We start from the raw sequence: 15,271 nt of genomic DNA on the forward strand, positions 1-15,271 counted from the left end.
ACACTAGCTCACAATCTAAACACTCAGTAACACTTACAGTATCTTAACACAATCTTAACACTCTAGTTGGTTTCAATTGTAAGGAGATGGAGAGCAGATGGAGACCTTTTCTCTTAATTACCCACAAAATGAAGCTGATTAATTTTATTATGATTGTCCAAGTGGTCTATCATTGTGAAGGTAATGACAATTGGTTTTATACATTTTAACATTTTGTATTTTAGAGGCATTCATTAATGGTTCATTTGACAAAATTTGATTCTGTGTGCTTGTGGTCTAATTTAGAACATCATTTTGTAACGATATATGCAGATATTTGTGTATTTTGTTCTATTTCCTTAAAATAAATTATATAGATAATTTTAAATCACCATCATGTACTGGCATACATTTGAACTTTTACATAAAATGGTGACTCATATAGTATGAATTATGAATTTAAAACCACATGCTGATGAGCTGTGGCAGGCAGCTTTTGAAATGAGTTGTATTCATAATAAAATGTGACATTACAAGTTAAAAAAGGGGGGGGGGTACAGTATAATACTGAATAGTGTGGAAGCACACATGGTGTGCCAGTATGTACAAATATTCAACATTTTAGTTCAATAATGTTTTGGCTGGGCCCTTAGCCTCCTAACTTTGGTCATGATGCTCAAATACAGTTAACGAGACAGTTACAGAGAGAACAGTTCTTGGCTGTAATTAATACAAGTTCAGTATTTGATGTTTTTTAATTTGTTGTTCTTGTAGCCTACATCAAGCTGCCTCATGCTACTGCCATAGGAAATAGACTGCTAACCTATGGAACCGTTGGTTCCCAAGGCTCCTTTACTTTACTGTATGCTTCATTGCTAAATGCAATTTACAAAATATGTCCTTCTCTTACATAAAATGTCTACCTTAGCATTTATTGGAGAAGAAAATATTTCCCTCCAAGTCAATATCAGTTCAGAAATTGAGTAACATATTGAACCAGAGCTGTAAGCTATCACTTGAATATTACTGTCTAAGTCACATGCCCTGATAGATTATTCTGTATAATATATACACAAGTATATAGCCTACAGTATAAATTGTTTTTGCTATCGCTATTCAGAATGAAACTTAATTAGCAGTTATACTATATATTGACAATAATGTCATATGAATAATGCTGCTCTATCAATTAGTTTAAGTTACAGTAACTTGTTCCTCTTCTTCTTTGTGAAGTTTTATCGTGGTTGGAATCCATAATAGTTGCATTGCTGCCACTTCCCTTCCCTTTAAATATATTCATTCACATGTTACAGTATTTCTATAATATTGTACAGCTCAGTTTTATGGAACAGCAATCTGTGAACCCCATGCAAACAGAAAATCTGTCTTGAGAGATTAATGAAACCTTGAATGATGGAACAATTTTTAAGGAGGCTATAGAGTCCCCAGGGTTTTACCAGCATATGTGTACATTAATTTTCTGATGCCAATCTGTAAGCCCTACATTGATTTAAAACTTATTTAGGTGTAATATCTAAAAGTCTGTCAGTCTCTAATTCAATGTAAATGCTCAAACTCCAAATGTCACCTGTTGGCATCTTGATGGCTGGTTTAAGTACACCTCCTGGCATGAGTCAAACTAATTAGACTCAGAGATAGTTGTAACTACACACGTGTTGTGCATAGAGCAAATTGATGCACACAGGATAAATCAGCCATCACGGCATCATGTCTTGTCTCTTCTTATTTCCTTGTACTTTACAACTCAGGCAAAGAAATTCCGAATCCAGAACAAGTTCCATGTAAGGTACACATGTAAGGTCAAATGATTTGAGGTTTGTCAGAATGAAAAGTGTCTTTCAAAGTTCCCTTTGTTCACCATAGCTTTGCAGTTGTTGCTATGAGACGAATAAAATACTGATGACAGCACTTTATCCAGATATGTATACTAAATATATATACGTTCATGGCTGAGATTTTGGTTCTTTCTTTTTTGGCAGAAGTCTTGTCAAATGATTTGTGGTTTGTCATGACATGAGATGTCTTTCCAAGTTCCCTTAGCTTTGTTCACCCCTGCTGCATTGTTACTAATGAGACAAATACATTTCCCATTCCAAATGTAGCTGTCCCAGAGATGGACAAACAAATAAAAATAACACAGACCAGTTCTGTAGAAAAATTTAAATACTGTATATGACAGTAAAATTGAATAAAACCATGTTTTTTTGTTTGTTTGCACAGCATGTCCTTTTAATGGTTTGTTAAGCAACCAGGCTCCAATATGGCGGAGGCAGAGCTCTACTGGGCACTGGCATAGGGCGCTGGTTGTTGTAATGGAACGACCAATCGCTTGTTGTCTCATGTTCTGGAACCTCTTTGAGTGGGGTCGGCTCATAATTCCGACATCCCATTATTACGACCATTAGGTTAGTGTGAGGATAGGGTTAGTTATAATGGGAACAGTCGGACCAACTATTTAGATAAGAGCTAGTTGTAACTACACACCTGCTGTGCATCGAGCTCATTGATGCACACAGGAAGTCAGCCATCACCACATCACATGTCATGTCATGACATGTCTGGTCTCTTCTTATTTTCTTGTGGCAGTACTTTACAAGAACTCAGGCAAAGAGGTTCCGAAACCAGAACAAGTTTCATGTACGGTACACATGGTTTGAGTCAGGCATGGCAAGCAGGAAGATCGTATTTGAGAATAAAGAACTTTGAGCTAAGAACCTTAATGACTGTCATCTGTCCTACCTTTGAGCCTGTCAATTGGATTTTACCTTGAAAAGAATCATTCTACCTTTGTGCCATGATATACTTTGTGATGTTTTACTTCAATTTGTGATTCCTTATTTGAGTAGTATAAAGCATAATATTTTACAATATCAAAATGAAATGTATATGTTTATTTGGGAGGGACAGCACATATGAACACCACACTTACAATGCAATGTAATACGCAAGAATGCTACTTTCCATCCGTAGTCCCCATACAGAAAACAAGCAACATCACAAAAAGAGCACATATAAACATGACTAAGTACAAACCGAAGAGAAAAAAGCAACCGTAAAAAAGGCCTAGTTTTGACCTAAAATACCAGAGACTGGTATTTAAAAAAACTAAAAATAATTTAAAAAAAATCATATGTTTGATTGTCCATGAACCATCCTTTTACAAGATGTAAAGGACACTCTTATGTTATCTGCACAGAGTGAGGTCAGGTTGTGGCCTGACCTCACTTGAACGGAAAAGGAATCTTGCGTAAAGGCTGTGCGTCTAGACTGCACCTCACAATCCCCTCTGGTGACAGCCCTTGTACTGATGCCCCTGTCGGGCTTTTGTTTTATACATTCCTCCATAGGAGGTGGGCATAAACCATGTAAAGTCTTATAACACTGCACATGCCTGTTTAAAGAGCTTCCAGTTATCAAAGGTAAAAAAAAAACTATTTTCTAGGATGCTGCAGTGATGGTACCTACTGTATGTGTTTTTTTTTTTAAATCAAATACCTTTATGGCTCTTTTATATAGCTGTTAGAGGCTTGCAAGTTATAGTTGACAGTGTTGGAGATCTTCTTGATGCGACTTTTAAAAGTTAGGGTTGAGTCCAGGATGACTCTGAGGTACTTGAACTATGTTACCAATTCAAGTCCTCCCCCCCCCCCCCCCGCCTCTTTGTGAACATCATGCACACAGTCTTTTTGGTGTTCAAAAGCAGGCATGCATCAAGGAGCGAGTCTTAAACACTGGTCAGCACAGATGTCAGGACTAAATGTCTCTAAACTAAAGATATCCTGCAGCTGAGTATAAGTGCTGTTACTTTCAATATATTGGTGGTGTGGTTTTATCCTGAATATCAATTTACGGAAGACTCTTGGTCAAGTGGTTAAGTCCCACATGTGGTGGTGCACCCATGCGGTCGGCGATGTGTTAGAGGTTTACCATGTCAGACAGTAGGCTACAGTACATGGCATTGCGCTAAAACAGCCTGCAACCCTCCAACAAATCACACTTCAATAGCCACTTGACTCAAGAAGTGATGTCAAAATGACAATGGTTGTGAAGAGTTGACTTAGTGGCTGCATGAAGTGTAATTTCCCTTGTTTAATTAAGCATTTAATCCCACATCTCAATCAGGCCAAACTACCCTTCAGATGGAAGCAGATGGAGATCATGCAACGCTAAATGATGAATTTAGTGGTAAGTGATACATTTGCTCTATCAATCCACTGTAATAAACTAAAATAATATTCTCTCCCATGCCTACTCTTCCCGCTCAAACACACAAAAGCATTTGGTGCAGCGCTTCAATCTGCTTGCATTTAGTTGAGCCATAACCTCACCTCACTCTGTGCAGATTCAACCTGTAACTGTGTCACAGGATGTGGAGGAGGTTGGAGAGCAAATGCAAGGTGCAAGTGAAGCTGAGATATTGTTGCAAGGCATGACCTCGGTGCCGCAACCTTTGGCATGTAATGCAGCATTTTGCAGTTGATTATGCTTAAGGGGTTTTTCACTGATATTTTCCCAATGCACTTCGACTGCATCAATGATGATGCATCAACATGATATCTATATACACTGCTCAAAATAAATTAATGGAACACTTTGATCCCTTAATTCTTTTGAGCAGTTTTTGTTAGCAGTATGTACACAGTTCATGAAAACTCAAAATAATTAAGGGATCAAAGTGTTCCCTACATTTTTCTTTGAGCAGTATATATGTTACAGGGAAATTGGCATTCGTTGGGAAATTGGAAAGGTATGCTCGTTTTTAGGCGCGGGGCTTCGGCGCGAGGCGGGGCTTTCGGCGGAGGAGCGCTGAAAATAAAATGGATAATATGAGAGAAATATTCTATGACAGGTTGGATAATGAAGCGGTTAGCCAAACTGAGCAGAGTAACGCTGTATTTTTAACTCGCGAGACGGTGATAATAGTTATTGTCCATGACGGAGGCACGCCAACTCAGCAGACCTTGAGGCCGAGGAGGCTCGCCCGAGCGCCTCGAGGAGGCGCGCCCGAGCGCTGCCAGGCGCGAGTGCCCGCGCCGACCGGCCGATGGTCTGCTAGTCGAATCAGCACCGTTCGAGTTGTAAACCGATAGGGGGAGAATAGATATTTTCATGGGTTACTATCCACGACACACATGTGTGCGTGCGTGCGTGTGCATGTGTGTGCATGCACACACATTCACACATGCACAGGCGCGTGCGTGCGCTTGTGTGTGTGGTGGGGGGCTCTAGTCTAGTGTGGCTTGCATTGCCCTCTAGTGTTGGTTCTACAGAATTGCCTGGGGGGGATGAAAACGAGCGCTCCTTTTTCAATTTCCCTGGTTTTCCAATTTCCCTATAACATATAGACACACATGTTCAGAATCAACTGTCTCTCAAATAATGCCACACAACTCAAAATTCCACTCCAGACCCTCTAATACAGGGGTTTTCAACAGGTGGTCCGTGGACCTCTGGTGGTCCATGGAGGTATTGCATGTGGTCCCTGACCATTTAGTAATGTAGGAAAGTGAATATTTTCTTCCACTTGGAACAGTGCACTAAATGACCTGGTGATGATGATGCATCAATGTTGTCAGTTACTGGGAAGTGGGAGGTCAAGAAATTCCACCGAAAATCTCAAGAAGGGGAAGTGTACCGGATTGCCTGTTTGAGTCATCATTATGAGGAAATGTGCCCATATAATCGAATGTGTCTGCTCACTCATACATAAGATACAAATCAGTGTGTGTGGGCGTAGACTTGCCTCCGGTTGATCAGATTGGGAGCACCCGTTATCTCCTAATTGTCATCTGTGTGTGTGTGTGTGTGTGTGTGTGTGTGTGTTGTGTGTGCGCGCATGAGTGAGAGGGGGGGTATGGGGAGTTATGTTGACCAATACACACCATTAGAGTTTGGAGCTTGAAATTTACAAGATTATTGCCATCAAAATGTCACCCTTTTACACACACATTCATACACCAGTATGTAGCATATCATACACGATGGTGGAGGAAACCATGCAATGCACCAACCTGCTCATCGGGAGCAAATAGGGGTTCAGCGTCTTGCTCAATGACACTTCGACACTAATTCTGGGGGAGGCCGGGATTGAACCGGCCGCTCTACCGGCCACTCTACCCCTGAGCCACTGCCGCCCCCTGTACTCACACTTTCAAAAGACTGTCAAGCTTTTTCCAAAATATCAGATCTACAAGCTCACAACGCATCACATAGTAGATCGACACACACACACACACACACACACACACACACACACACACACACACACACACACACACACATCCCCTTACTACCATCAGCTATGCAAGCAGGTGTGTAACTGATGACAATTAGGAGAATGATAACGGGTGCTCCCAATCTGATCAACCGGAGGCAAGTCTACGCCCACACACAGAAAGAAAGACAGAGATACCAAGTCAAACTGAATTTGTACTTTTTATAACTACAGTTTTTTTGGCTTTAAAGCGAGCGCACATTGTTTCTTCAGGAACAATATTTCTAGTTTGTTATAGTATCGTGCAACAAATTAAATCAAGCCCTTAACAGTCATCATTTAATAGCAATCTTTTTCTCCCACACTACGCCTATTAATTCAAATATCTTCTGGTGGACTTATTAAATATTGTTTTAATACATTTAACAAAGGTATTTTATTTATGTATTTACATTTTAAAACATTTTCCCATGGACTACCTGCAGGCCTAATTATGCCATGGACCATTAGTAGTCCGTGGATTATTGTTTGAGAAACAGTGGGATGCATAGACATGGGATGCATACTGTAGCAAGTGTTTCCAAAGCACTAATCATAGTCCATATCCCCACCCAACACAGTGGTCCCCAGGTTGATTTGTAGTCAGGGTGGTGGTCCCTGGTTCACAATCAGTTGAAAACCCCTGCTAGGCTAAAAGCACAATTAGTGATTATGGTGAGTAGTCACATTCTGGAATACTGAAATAGCATTAAACTCGTTTCAATTCAAGGACCCCAACGGAAACAAGCCCGCTAGGACTTTTTTGGCCGGACCTTTAGACAAAAGCATTATAAATGTAACTGTGTTGTTTTACATTCTTTTGCCTAATAAAAATTTCAATCAATCAATCGTTGTTCTATTTCTCCACAGCTGCTGAGTCATACGTTGTCCTACAGATCATCATCAACAAGTGTTCTTGGTCTCTTGGTCGTGGAAGTGGTGATAGTGTTTTATTGCCACTTACACCGGAGACCAGAGACACACTGACTGAACAGATCTGCCAGGATCTTGGCTGTGGTGGATTTAGTGACCTGAAGGAAGACATCTCATCAACCAATGCCACCTGCCTCCAGGGTTGTGTGTACCAGGATCGTCAACTTCTGAATTGTTCTAAGACCATAGAAGGAAATTGCACTGCGATCTCGGAAGTTGTTTGTGGTAAGGATGTCTCTCTGTGTTTGCACACTGCTTATCTGCTAAAGCGGTTTGCATCTGAAATACGGCTATCGTTTACAGACACATGCCAAACATAAGGTGGTTTGACCCATTCTCCCTGACTTCTGTGTGTGCCCACAGACCACCAGCTTGTACGGCTAGTAGGCGGAGCGGACCGCTGTGCTGGTCGGGTGGAGCTGAAGAAACAAGGTCAGTGGGGAACGGTGTGTGACGACCAGTGGGACCTGAAGGAGGGTCATGTGGTCTGTGCCCAGCTCAACTGTGGCTATGCCCTGAATGTGACTGGGCAGGGCGGGTCCTTTCCCCAGGGCAGTGGTCCTCTCTATCTGGATGAACTGAACTGTACTGGTGCTGAGGGGAACCTGTGGGCGTGCCCAACTGTAGAAGAGAGCCATGATTGTGGGCACAAGGAAGATGCTGGAGTGGTGTGCTCAGGTAATTTATACTCCCCGCGCACACAATTGTAATATACTTCTGTAATGTAGGCCTACTGTAAAATTTGGGCTATTCAGTAGTTCAGTTCAAAGTCAATTTATACATACAGAACAATGTTATGACAGAGCTTTGTTTTACAGTGTACATGTAATCTCTCAAGAACAGATTCAGAGCTGCGCTACTGAAAACTCAAATGCAAAAGTGAAACCCAGCAGGGCCGCTGTTTTTCCTTTTTTTTAAACCTGGGATCTCAGATTGATATACATGCGCATGGATGATATTTTTTTAAATAATAAAATACGTAGTTTTTTTTTTTTAGAAGTAAAAAAAGAATGATTCCATAGTATAGACATACAAGCAAACAAACGTGTGTTTGGTATGTTGATTCTTATATGTTTATATGTTATCCTTCTAAAGTATCCGCCTATTTAACTCCTCCTACGTCTGTGTGCAGAGATGAGAGCGGTGAGGCTGACTGGAGGCGCTGATCGCTGCTCTGGTAAAGTGGAGATCCACCGTAACGGAACTTGGGGAACGGTCTGTGACAACTGCTGGCAAAAAGAGGAAGCCTCCATGGTGTGTTCCATGTTGAGCTGCGGGGAAGATGCACAACAGTACAAACAGTTTATTCCGCCCTTGACACACAACAACCAATCATTGTGGTACTATAAGTGTAAGACAGAGCACAAGGATCTTTGGGAATGTGAGGAATCTGTCAACAAAAAAAACTACTGCAGCGACTCTAAGGCAGCAGGTCTTATTTGTACTGGTTAGTATGCCAGTTGGTATGTTATGTTACATAAGAACTCTTGTAAGTTGTACTGTGTTGTGAGCTAGTGCAGTGGTTCTCAATCTGTGGGTCGGGATCCACAGGGGGGTTCCCACATGATTTTAGGAGGGGGGTCCCCAGATGACATTGAAGTGACAATTTAATGACTATTAAGACCTTTTTAATACCTAAAGAAATGAAAAAAGTAATCAACAACTATACTATAAAAACTAGTCAAACATTGGCCAAATTGTCAAATAACATAAGAAAAAGGCAAACATTTTGAAAATAGCCGATCTACAAGCTCACAACCGAGCTTGTAGATCTGCTATTTTCACAATATTCATCTGTGGGAACTGAGTCAAACTAAATGTAATGCCTCAGTTCCTACAATTCCAAGTGCTGTGGCGGTCCCCTGTTCAAATATGATTATTTTTGGCGGTCTCCTGTTCAAATATGATTTATCTTGGGGGGTCCCCAATTCAAATATAATTATTTTGGGGGTTCGCGGCCTGAAAAGGTTGAGAACCACTTAGCTAATAGACCTGCTATTTCCGGTGTGCGACACCAAGTATAAATCAGTCAGAGATGACACAATTCCCTTTACTGCTCCACAGCTTGCTTTTGAGTACTTGTCTGATGGTTGCCTTTGTTTGCATTTTTCCATTAGCCAACTAAATATGGTTCTCTGATTTCTGCACAAATCTCACATTCATCATACAGGTTCTCTTGGGTTTGCTGTAGTGGCCACCACACCTGATACATCATTAATAACCACTTGGATGACTGGTAAACATTTTACTTCCCTGAACCATGTCTAATAGAATTAGTACCCTTTAAACATTGTTCTATCCTACTTTGGCAGAACCAAACAAATTTCAACTAATTTTATTTTAGACAAATGTATTCTCATTTTGGTATACTGCTGTTTTACGTTATTCCTCTGTTATTGACAAGCTAGCTATAACTATTTTCCTCCTATGTATATGAGAGAACTCAGATTATAACTATTTAAACACCACCCATCTAGTTACCTTACCCTATTAAAGTAAGATGAACTGGGCCTGTAAGCCAAGTAATAATGTTAACTATTAACTACTCATGGACCCAGATTTGTAACACCATGTACTAGCTTGATGTCTATTTAGAAGCATAATAAATCATTTTATGATTTGTGACCTTTTCATTTATGTACTGTGTATCTCTCCCAGCTGACACAACTACAGACCGTCCAATTGAAAGCTGGTTTCACAGTCTCTCATCCTTGTCTCCAGAGATGCTCGGGTGCATCACGTTGTCATTTATTCTCCTCATCGCTCTGATTGTAAATGTTGTGCTGTGTCACAGTCACAGAAGAAGAAGAAATGGTTTGTCCTTCTGACTTCCACATGAACAATCTCACCACTTTGATTGAACCTCATGATATGATATGTTATTTTATGGGCTACTAAAGCACTATATTTGAAATAAATACAATTCTCATGAAACCATTAATCACTTTCAACCTGGCGTCCCTATTTTGGGCATGTCATTATAGGTGAAAATGTTCGGCCCCAAAAATGAAAAGAAATTCAAAATTTTGACTTTGAGTACCGACAAAATATATAAATTGGTTGTTTTATCATGAAAATAATTCAGAAATGTTAAACATTTAAAAAAATGTTAAATATTTTAAAAAACAGCGGAAATATCAGATCAACCATGTTCATTGTTTTTGCCTGTAGCTCACATAGTTCAACAGAGACACACCAGCCTACAGATGAGCCCTGTACATCAGGCAAATGACTACAGAGAACCCGTTGACCTCGTCAAGGTCACTACCAATCCAGTGGAGGGAACTGGTGAGTCAATGATGATGGTTAGACTTGGTAGACTTTACAATGTACAATTTAGGCATTTAGCAGACATTCTTAATCCTGAGCGATTTACAGTAAGAAAGGACAATACAAGGTAATACATCAAATGTATAGAAATAGTCATCTAGGATCATAGGTAATGGTAATTGGTGCTGTTCATATAGAAACGATGGCAGGAAGCATTGCAAGCGAAAATCCTGATTTATAGAGATCTTCTAGATCAGGGGGTTTCAACTGATTGTGAACCAGGGACCACCACCCTGACCTGCATGGGGACCACTGTTGTGATCAAGCCAAGGCATTATTTAATTGAAATATGCTAGTGGTCCAGAGCTAAAAAAACATACTTTATCCATCCTTCCATTAAACTTATGTTAACTGATATACTGATTTGTATCTTATGTATGAGTGAGCAGACATAAGATAAGCAACTAAATAAATAGTAAATAATACATTGTATAATAAATGATGATAAATTAAATAAATCCTACATTACCTACATTAAAATGCATGGGGACCACATGCAATACTTTCACTGACCACCAGTGGTCCACGAACCACCTGTTGAAAACCCCTGTTCTAGATAAGTCTTTTCAAATAATATGAAGACAAATTACATTGTTCACCATTGGTATTCACAGAAATTTCAAATACTGTAGGATAGACAATTAATGAAAATGTGTGTAGTTATGTAATCTTTTTTTTTTTTGATAAATCACAAACGTGGTATGGAATTGTATAAAATCTGTGAAAAAGTAGTTTTTTCACACACAATTAGTAATTAGTATTCACACACACACTCTTATTTCCTTTCCTAATTCCTATCTATCCTAGGATAATTCCTTTTAACAGGACGTTCATGAAAGTCCTTGCGGGCTTGTTTCCAATGAGGGCCTGTGAGCAATTAGGGGTTAAGAGTCTTGCTCAGGGACAAATTTCATTTCATCGACACATATGCTGGCGTGGCCTGGAATCGTACCTGGGGCAACCAGGGCCTCTGGCTCCCTAGGCGGGCTCACTAACCACTCAGCTATGGCCGCCCCCTATGTGATCTTTCCTGGGTTACAGGAGGACTTGTCACTTCTGCTGCATGACTCTAACAATTAACTGCTTAGTTTGGGTCACATCACTGCTGATTTAAAAATGTAAACTTATTCTGCTGTTCTTCTGCTGGTAACCGGAACGCTCACCCCAAATCACGCTCGCCCACATTTTTGGAGCGGACCGCTCGCCTGAGCGACGTACCATGCTCTGCCCTGCTTGAGCGGAACTCTCGCCCGACCGTCTGCTCAGTGGGATTCACTCCCATGGAGATGAATGTTCTAAGTGTACCTGTCAATTTAAACTTGTGTGCATGTACTAACCATCTATAGTCACCTCATCTAGTGATTTCATTTCCCCCCCCTCGTTTTTGTTTTATAAAGTCACTTCCGATCCCAGACATCTTTGGACCCAGCTTAGTAGCGTTGACAGCACATCACTAGACACAGACTATGAGCAATGTGACCCAAGCAATGAACCATCTGTCCACTTATCCACCTTTCGGAGTGAGCTACATTCTTTTATTTCCTTCCTAATGTCTGTTTGTTTTTCACCTACTTTATCGTCTTGCTACTGTGTTATCATTTTCTAAAAAAAATTGTTCTTTCCAAAATTATACCTACATTATATTAGCTACTGGTGCAGTGCTTTGTGTGTCTGAACGCCTGAGCTTATCCCAATTAAAATTAAGATGTGTCATCATGTGCCATCCAGATTCTCAGCGACAGGACACGAGGAACCCTTTGATGACAGCCCTCAGCAGCCTCTCTGAGGAAGGTAAAGCCTAGTTCAGGCTAAAGATTTGTGACTAGACTGAACAGTTTTAAGCCCGATTCATATGACAGTGTCTCGCAAAAATAATCGATCTACATGCTCACAACATGTTGTGGATGCGACACGTGGTGACCTTGTAGACCTGCAATTCTTGGCATGCTTAAATTAAGCATTAGAACGTTGCATTACCCCTGGAGCAAGAGCTACAGTTTCTGTCAGTCAATCAGATTAACGAAAGTAAAAATGGTGAATATGTCGTTGTCGTCTGTATAAATAGAAACAGAAAGTTAGATTTTCTGACATCCCAAATCTAAACAAAAAATCAACCTGAATGACAAAGTCAATTCCACGGTTTGGTATAAATCATCAATTACATGTTAATGTCATATACTGTATATATACAAACATTATGATGTCCTTTCAGCTGCGGCCAGAAATGGTGTGCCTGGATTCCTCACAGGTCACAATAACAGTTCTCTGATGGACGACTATTCTGGAGTTTTAAGAAATCCAATCCAAAACCGCAACCCAAGTGGTAATATTTTAACCCCCATACTGCAAAACCATATCAGCATACATTATACGGAGAAACAACAACCATTGGTTGACTGATATCATAACCACAGACAAACAGTATTTGTTTTTGTTGCAGAGGACTCATTTGATTCGTCCAGTACCTCCTCTGGGGAATGCTATGAAAACGGAGATGTGGTGTGTATGGAAACTCCTGGTAAGATTCCTTTTCTATCAACATCACACACAAAAATATGCTTGGGGTTCCGTGGGATGTGTCCAACGATCTGCAAAAACATTCTTAATGTTGTATTCTTTGAAATGCTCAAATATATTTTTTAATGCTTCTTTTCATAGTTTGTATCTTTTGGCAGTGCTTTATTAGCCATTACTGCACCTGATATGATGAACACTTGAACCCCCCCACACACACGCATGAACACACACACACACACACGCACGCACGCACGCACGCACACACACACACACACACACACACACACACACACTCACACTCACACTCACACTCACACTCACACTCACACACACACACTTTAATGTTAGCAGGGGGAGTGTAGCTGTAAACCCTCTGAAGTAAAGGTTGTCAGGATTGGGCCTGGTTAATCAAATACCTCAAGGGGAGGTTTGGGGAAATAATCTGTTACAACACTAAAATCATGACTGACCAGACCACACCGTCCAGACAAAAGGCCCCCACACATGTATGATTGCTGCATCTTTCAAACAAGTTTTGTTCAGTTGGTCATCGTGCCATTGGGGATCCGGAGCTATTTGACGAATTTCCCTGTCAGGCAATCAGTAAACATCCAAACTTAACATGATGGGTTGTGAATGTGTGGATTCTCTGTGCAGGGATAACAGAAACACCCAGCTTCAACAATGACCAGCTCCACTCCGAAAGCCAGATAATTAACTGTCAGGATCCAGGTGAATAAACAATTTATGTCATCTAATAAACAAAAAAAACATTATTGTGAAATTATTTTATAGTTTCTATTTATAAATGTGTTTATAAATGTTTTATTTACAAGTGCTCCCACTAGTATGTGTTTGAGCTTGAATTGATCTGATTTTGTTTCCTATTTCTGTTTTGTCTTTGCATTTAATGATTGTCCTGATGTGATATTGTCCTGTGCCAACTATTAGGAGTGACAGATGAAGACAGTGAACAGGATGACCCACTGTATTCTCCTGTGAGTCCTGATTCCAATGATTCCTCCACAGAAGATGACTATGACGACATAGGACAGTGCTAGCAAACAGTGGAGGTAAACCCACTTTGTGGATATAATTATGGGATCTATGGACTCATAGTGACATTGAGGAAACCCAGAGGAACAACTTGCCATCTCTGTTTTTCTTTTACATGTGCTATACAATCTACAAACCCAGTGAGACTCCAAAAAACAAAGAGTAGTGATAGTCGCTTCATGTACAATTCTCTTATAGCAGTGAACCAGTTCCAGTGTCATGGCAATAGTCATATGTCATTGGATGTTTTGTGAATAATAATCTAATTCTATCGTTACCAGTGTTATATACATTTTTATCTATTAAAATACAGTAGTACATATATATTGTAGTATCGGTCATTTGTTCTTTATCTAGAAAGAAACCCTAACCAGAAGGCCTAGATTCTACCAGAAGGTGGCACTATAAGTCAGCAGTTCCCTGCAGCTTCAAGCACTTAGCTGGGAAAATGTCCCTTCATGTAAATAACAGAAATAGCTGGTAAAACCATGAAATATTTAACATACCAGCATTTTAAAAACTGTATGGGGGTGGTCGGGTTGGTGGATGTGTGGGTGGGTAGGGGTGAAATCAAAAGTACTTAAAAAAAAGAAAGAAAGAAAAGAAATAAGAAGCTTTGAAAGAGGAGCTTGACAGTGACTGGGTCCTGACTGAGAGCCAACATAAACCGTCACCGTGGCTTGAAACCAAACCTGGCACCGGCCGCTCCTCCGCATTGTCCATTACACATCTGCAGCCCAGCAGCTGCAGAGTATCAGCCCTGCGTCTGCTTGGATGATTGCACGATCCAATGTGATGACTTCGTTCTTTTTTGGGGGGAAAAGTAAATATGACAAATTGATTCAAAGTTTCTTTTTTAACCACTTAAGCCCTATTTTATGCTTTGGCTATTTGAAAATAGCGGAAGAGAAAAAAAAACATTTTGGAAAAGTTTGGAACATTTGTTACATCTTAAATAAGGGAGGTTAGATGGTAATGGTGAATCTTAGATAAACAGTGTTAGGTTTAGTTGATGGCATGTGAGAGGTCGTTGTGATGATGCATCAGGCCCAAAAAAGTCTGGTGAGGAGGAGAGGAGGAATATGTAGGAGGCAAAGTAGGAGGAAAAGAGGGAGGGGGTGAACCCATACGTCTCACTCGTCCTTTTTCTTTCGCTCACAGCTTTACATTGAGATAAACAGA

The 15,271-nt window shown here is 40.3% G+C and overlaps 1 protein-coding gene across 4 annotated transcripts in view; it reads left to right on the forward strand.

Moving 5' to 3' along the window:
- The window catches only part of LOC308095112 (T-cell differentiation antigen CD6-like), a 14,412-nt gene extending 7 nt beyond the window's left edge, over window positions 1-14,405 (forward strand). The window contains exons 1-15 of one of the 4 annotated variants that reach the window (XM_080442052.1): window positions 1-180; window positions 1,749-1,786; window positions 4,123-4,185; window positions 7,124-7,411; window positions 7,550-7,864; window positions 8,319-8,633; window positions 9,357-9,422; window positions 9,845-10,000; window positions 10,358-10,474; window positions 11,914-12,036; window positions 12,245-12,307; window positions 12,729-12,839; window positions 12,957-13,034; window positions 13,691-13,765; window positions 13,985-14,405. The exon at window positions 1-180 is cut by the window's left edge and continues 7 nt beyond it. In XM_080442052.1, the coding sequence (XP_080298178.1) occupies window positions 4,140-4,185; window positions 7,124-7,411; window positions 7,550-7,864; window positions 8,319-8,633; window positions 9,357-9,422; window positions 9,845-10,000; window positions 10,358-10,474; window positions 11,914-12,036; window positions 12,245-12,307; window positions 12,729-12,839; window positions 12,957-13,034; window positions 13,691-13,765; window positions 13,985-14,094 (1,863 nt within the window). In that variant the 5' untranslated portion in view covers window positions 1-180; window positions 1,749-1,786; window positions 4,123-4,139 and the 3' untranslated portion in view covers window positions 14,095-14,405. The remainder of the gene's footprint in view (window positions 181-1,748; window positions 1,787-4,122; window positions 4,186-7,123; window positions 7,412-7,549; window positions 7,865-8,318; window positions 8,634-9,356; window positions 9,423-9,844; window positions 10,001-10,357; window positions 10,475-11,913; window positions 12,037-12,244; window positions 12,308-12,728; window positions 12,840-12,956; window positions 13,035-13,690; window positions 13,766-13,984) is intronic. The other 3 variants (XM_080442049.1, XM_080442051.1, XM_080442050.1) reach the window with 3 other exon arrangements.
- The last annotated feature ends 866 nt before the right edge of the window (window positions 14,406-15,271 follow it).

Source organism: Gymnoscopelus braueri, assembly GCF_963280865.1.
Source record: "Gymnoscopelus braueri genome assembly, chromosome: 11".
In the NCBI taxonomy this organism is placed as follows: Eukaryota; Metazoa; Chordata; class Actinopteri; order Myctophiformes; family Myctophidae; genus Gymnoscopelus; species Gymnoscopelus braueri.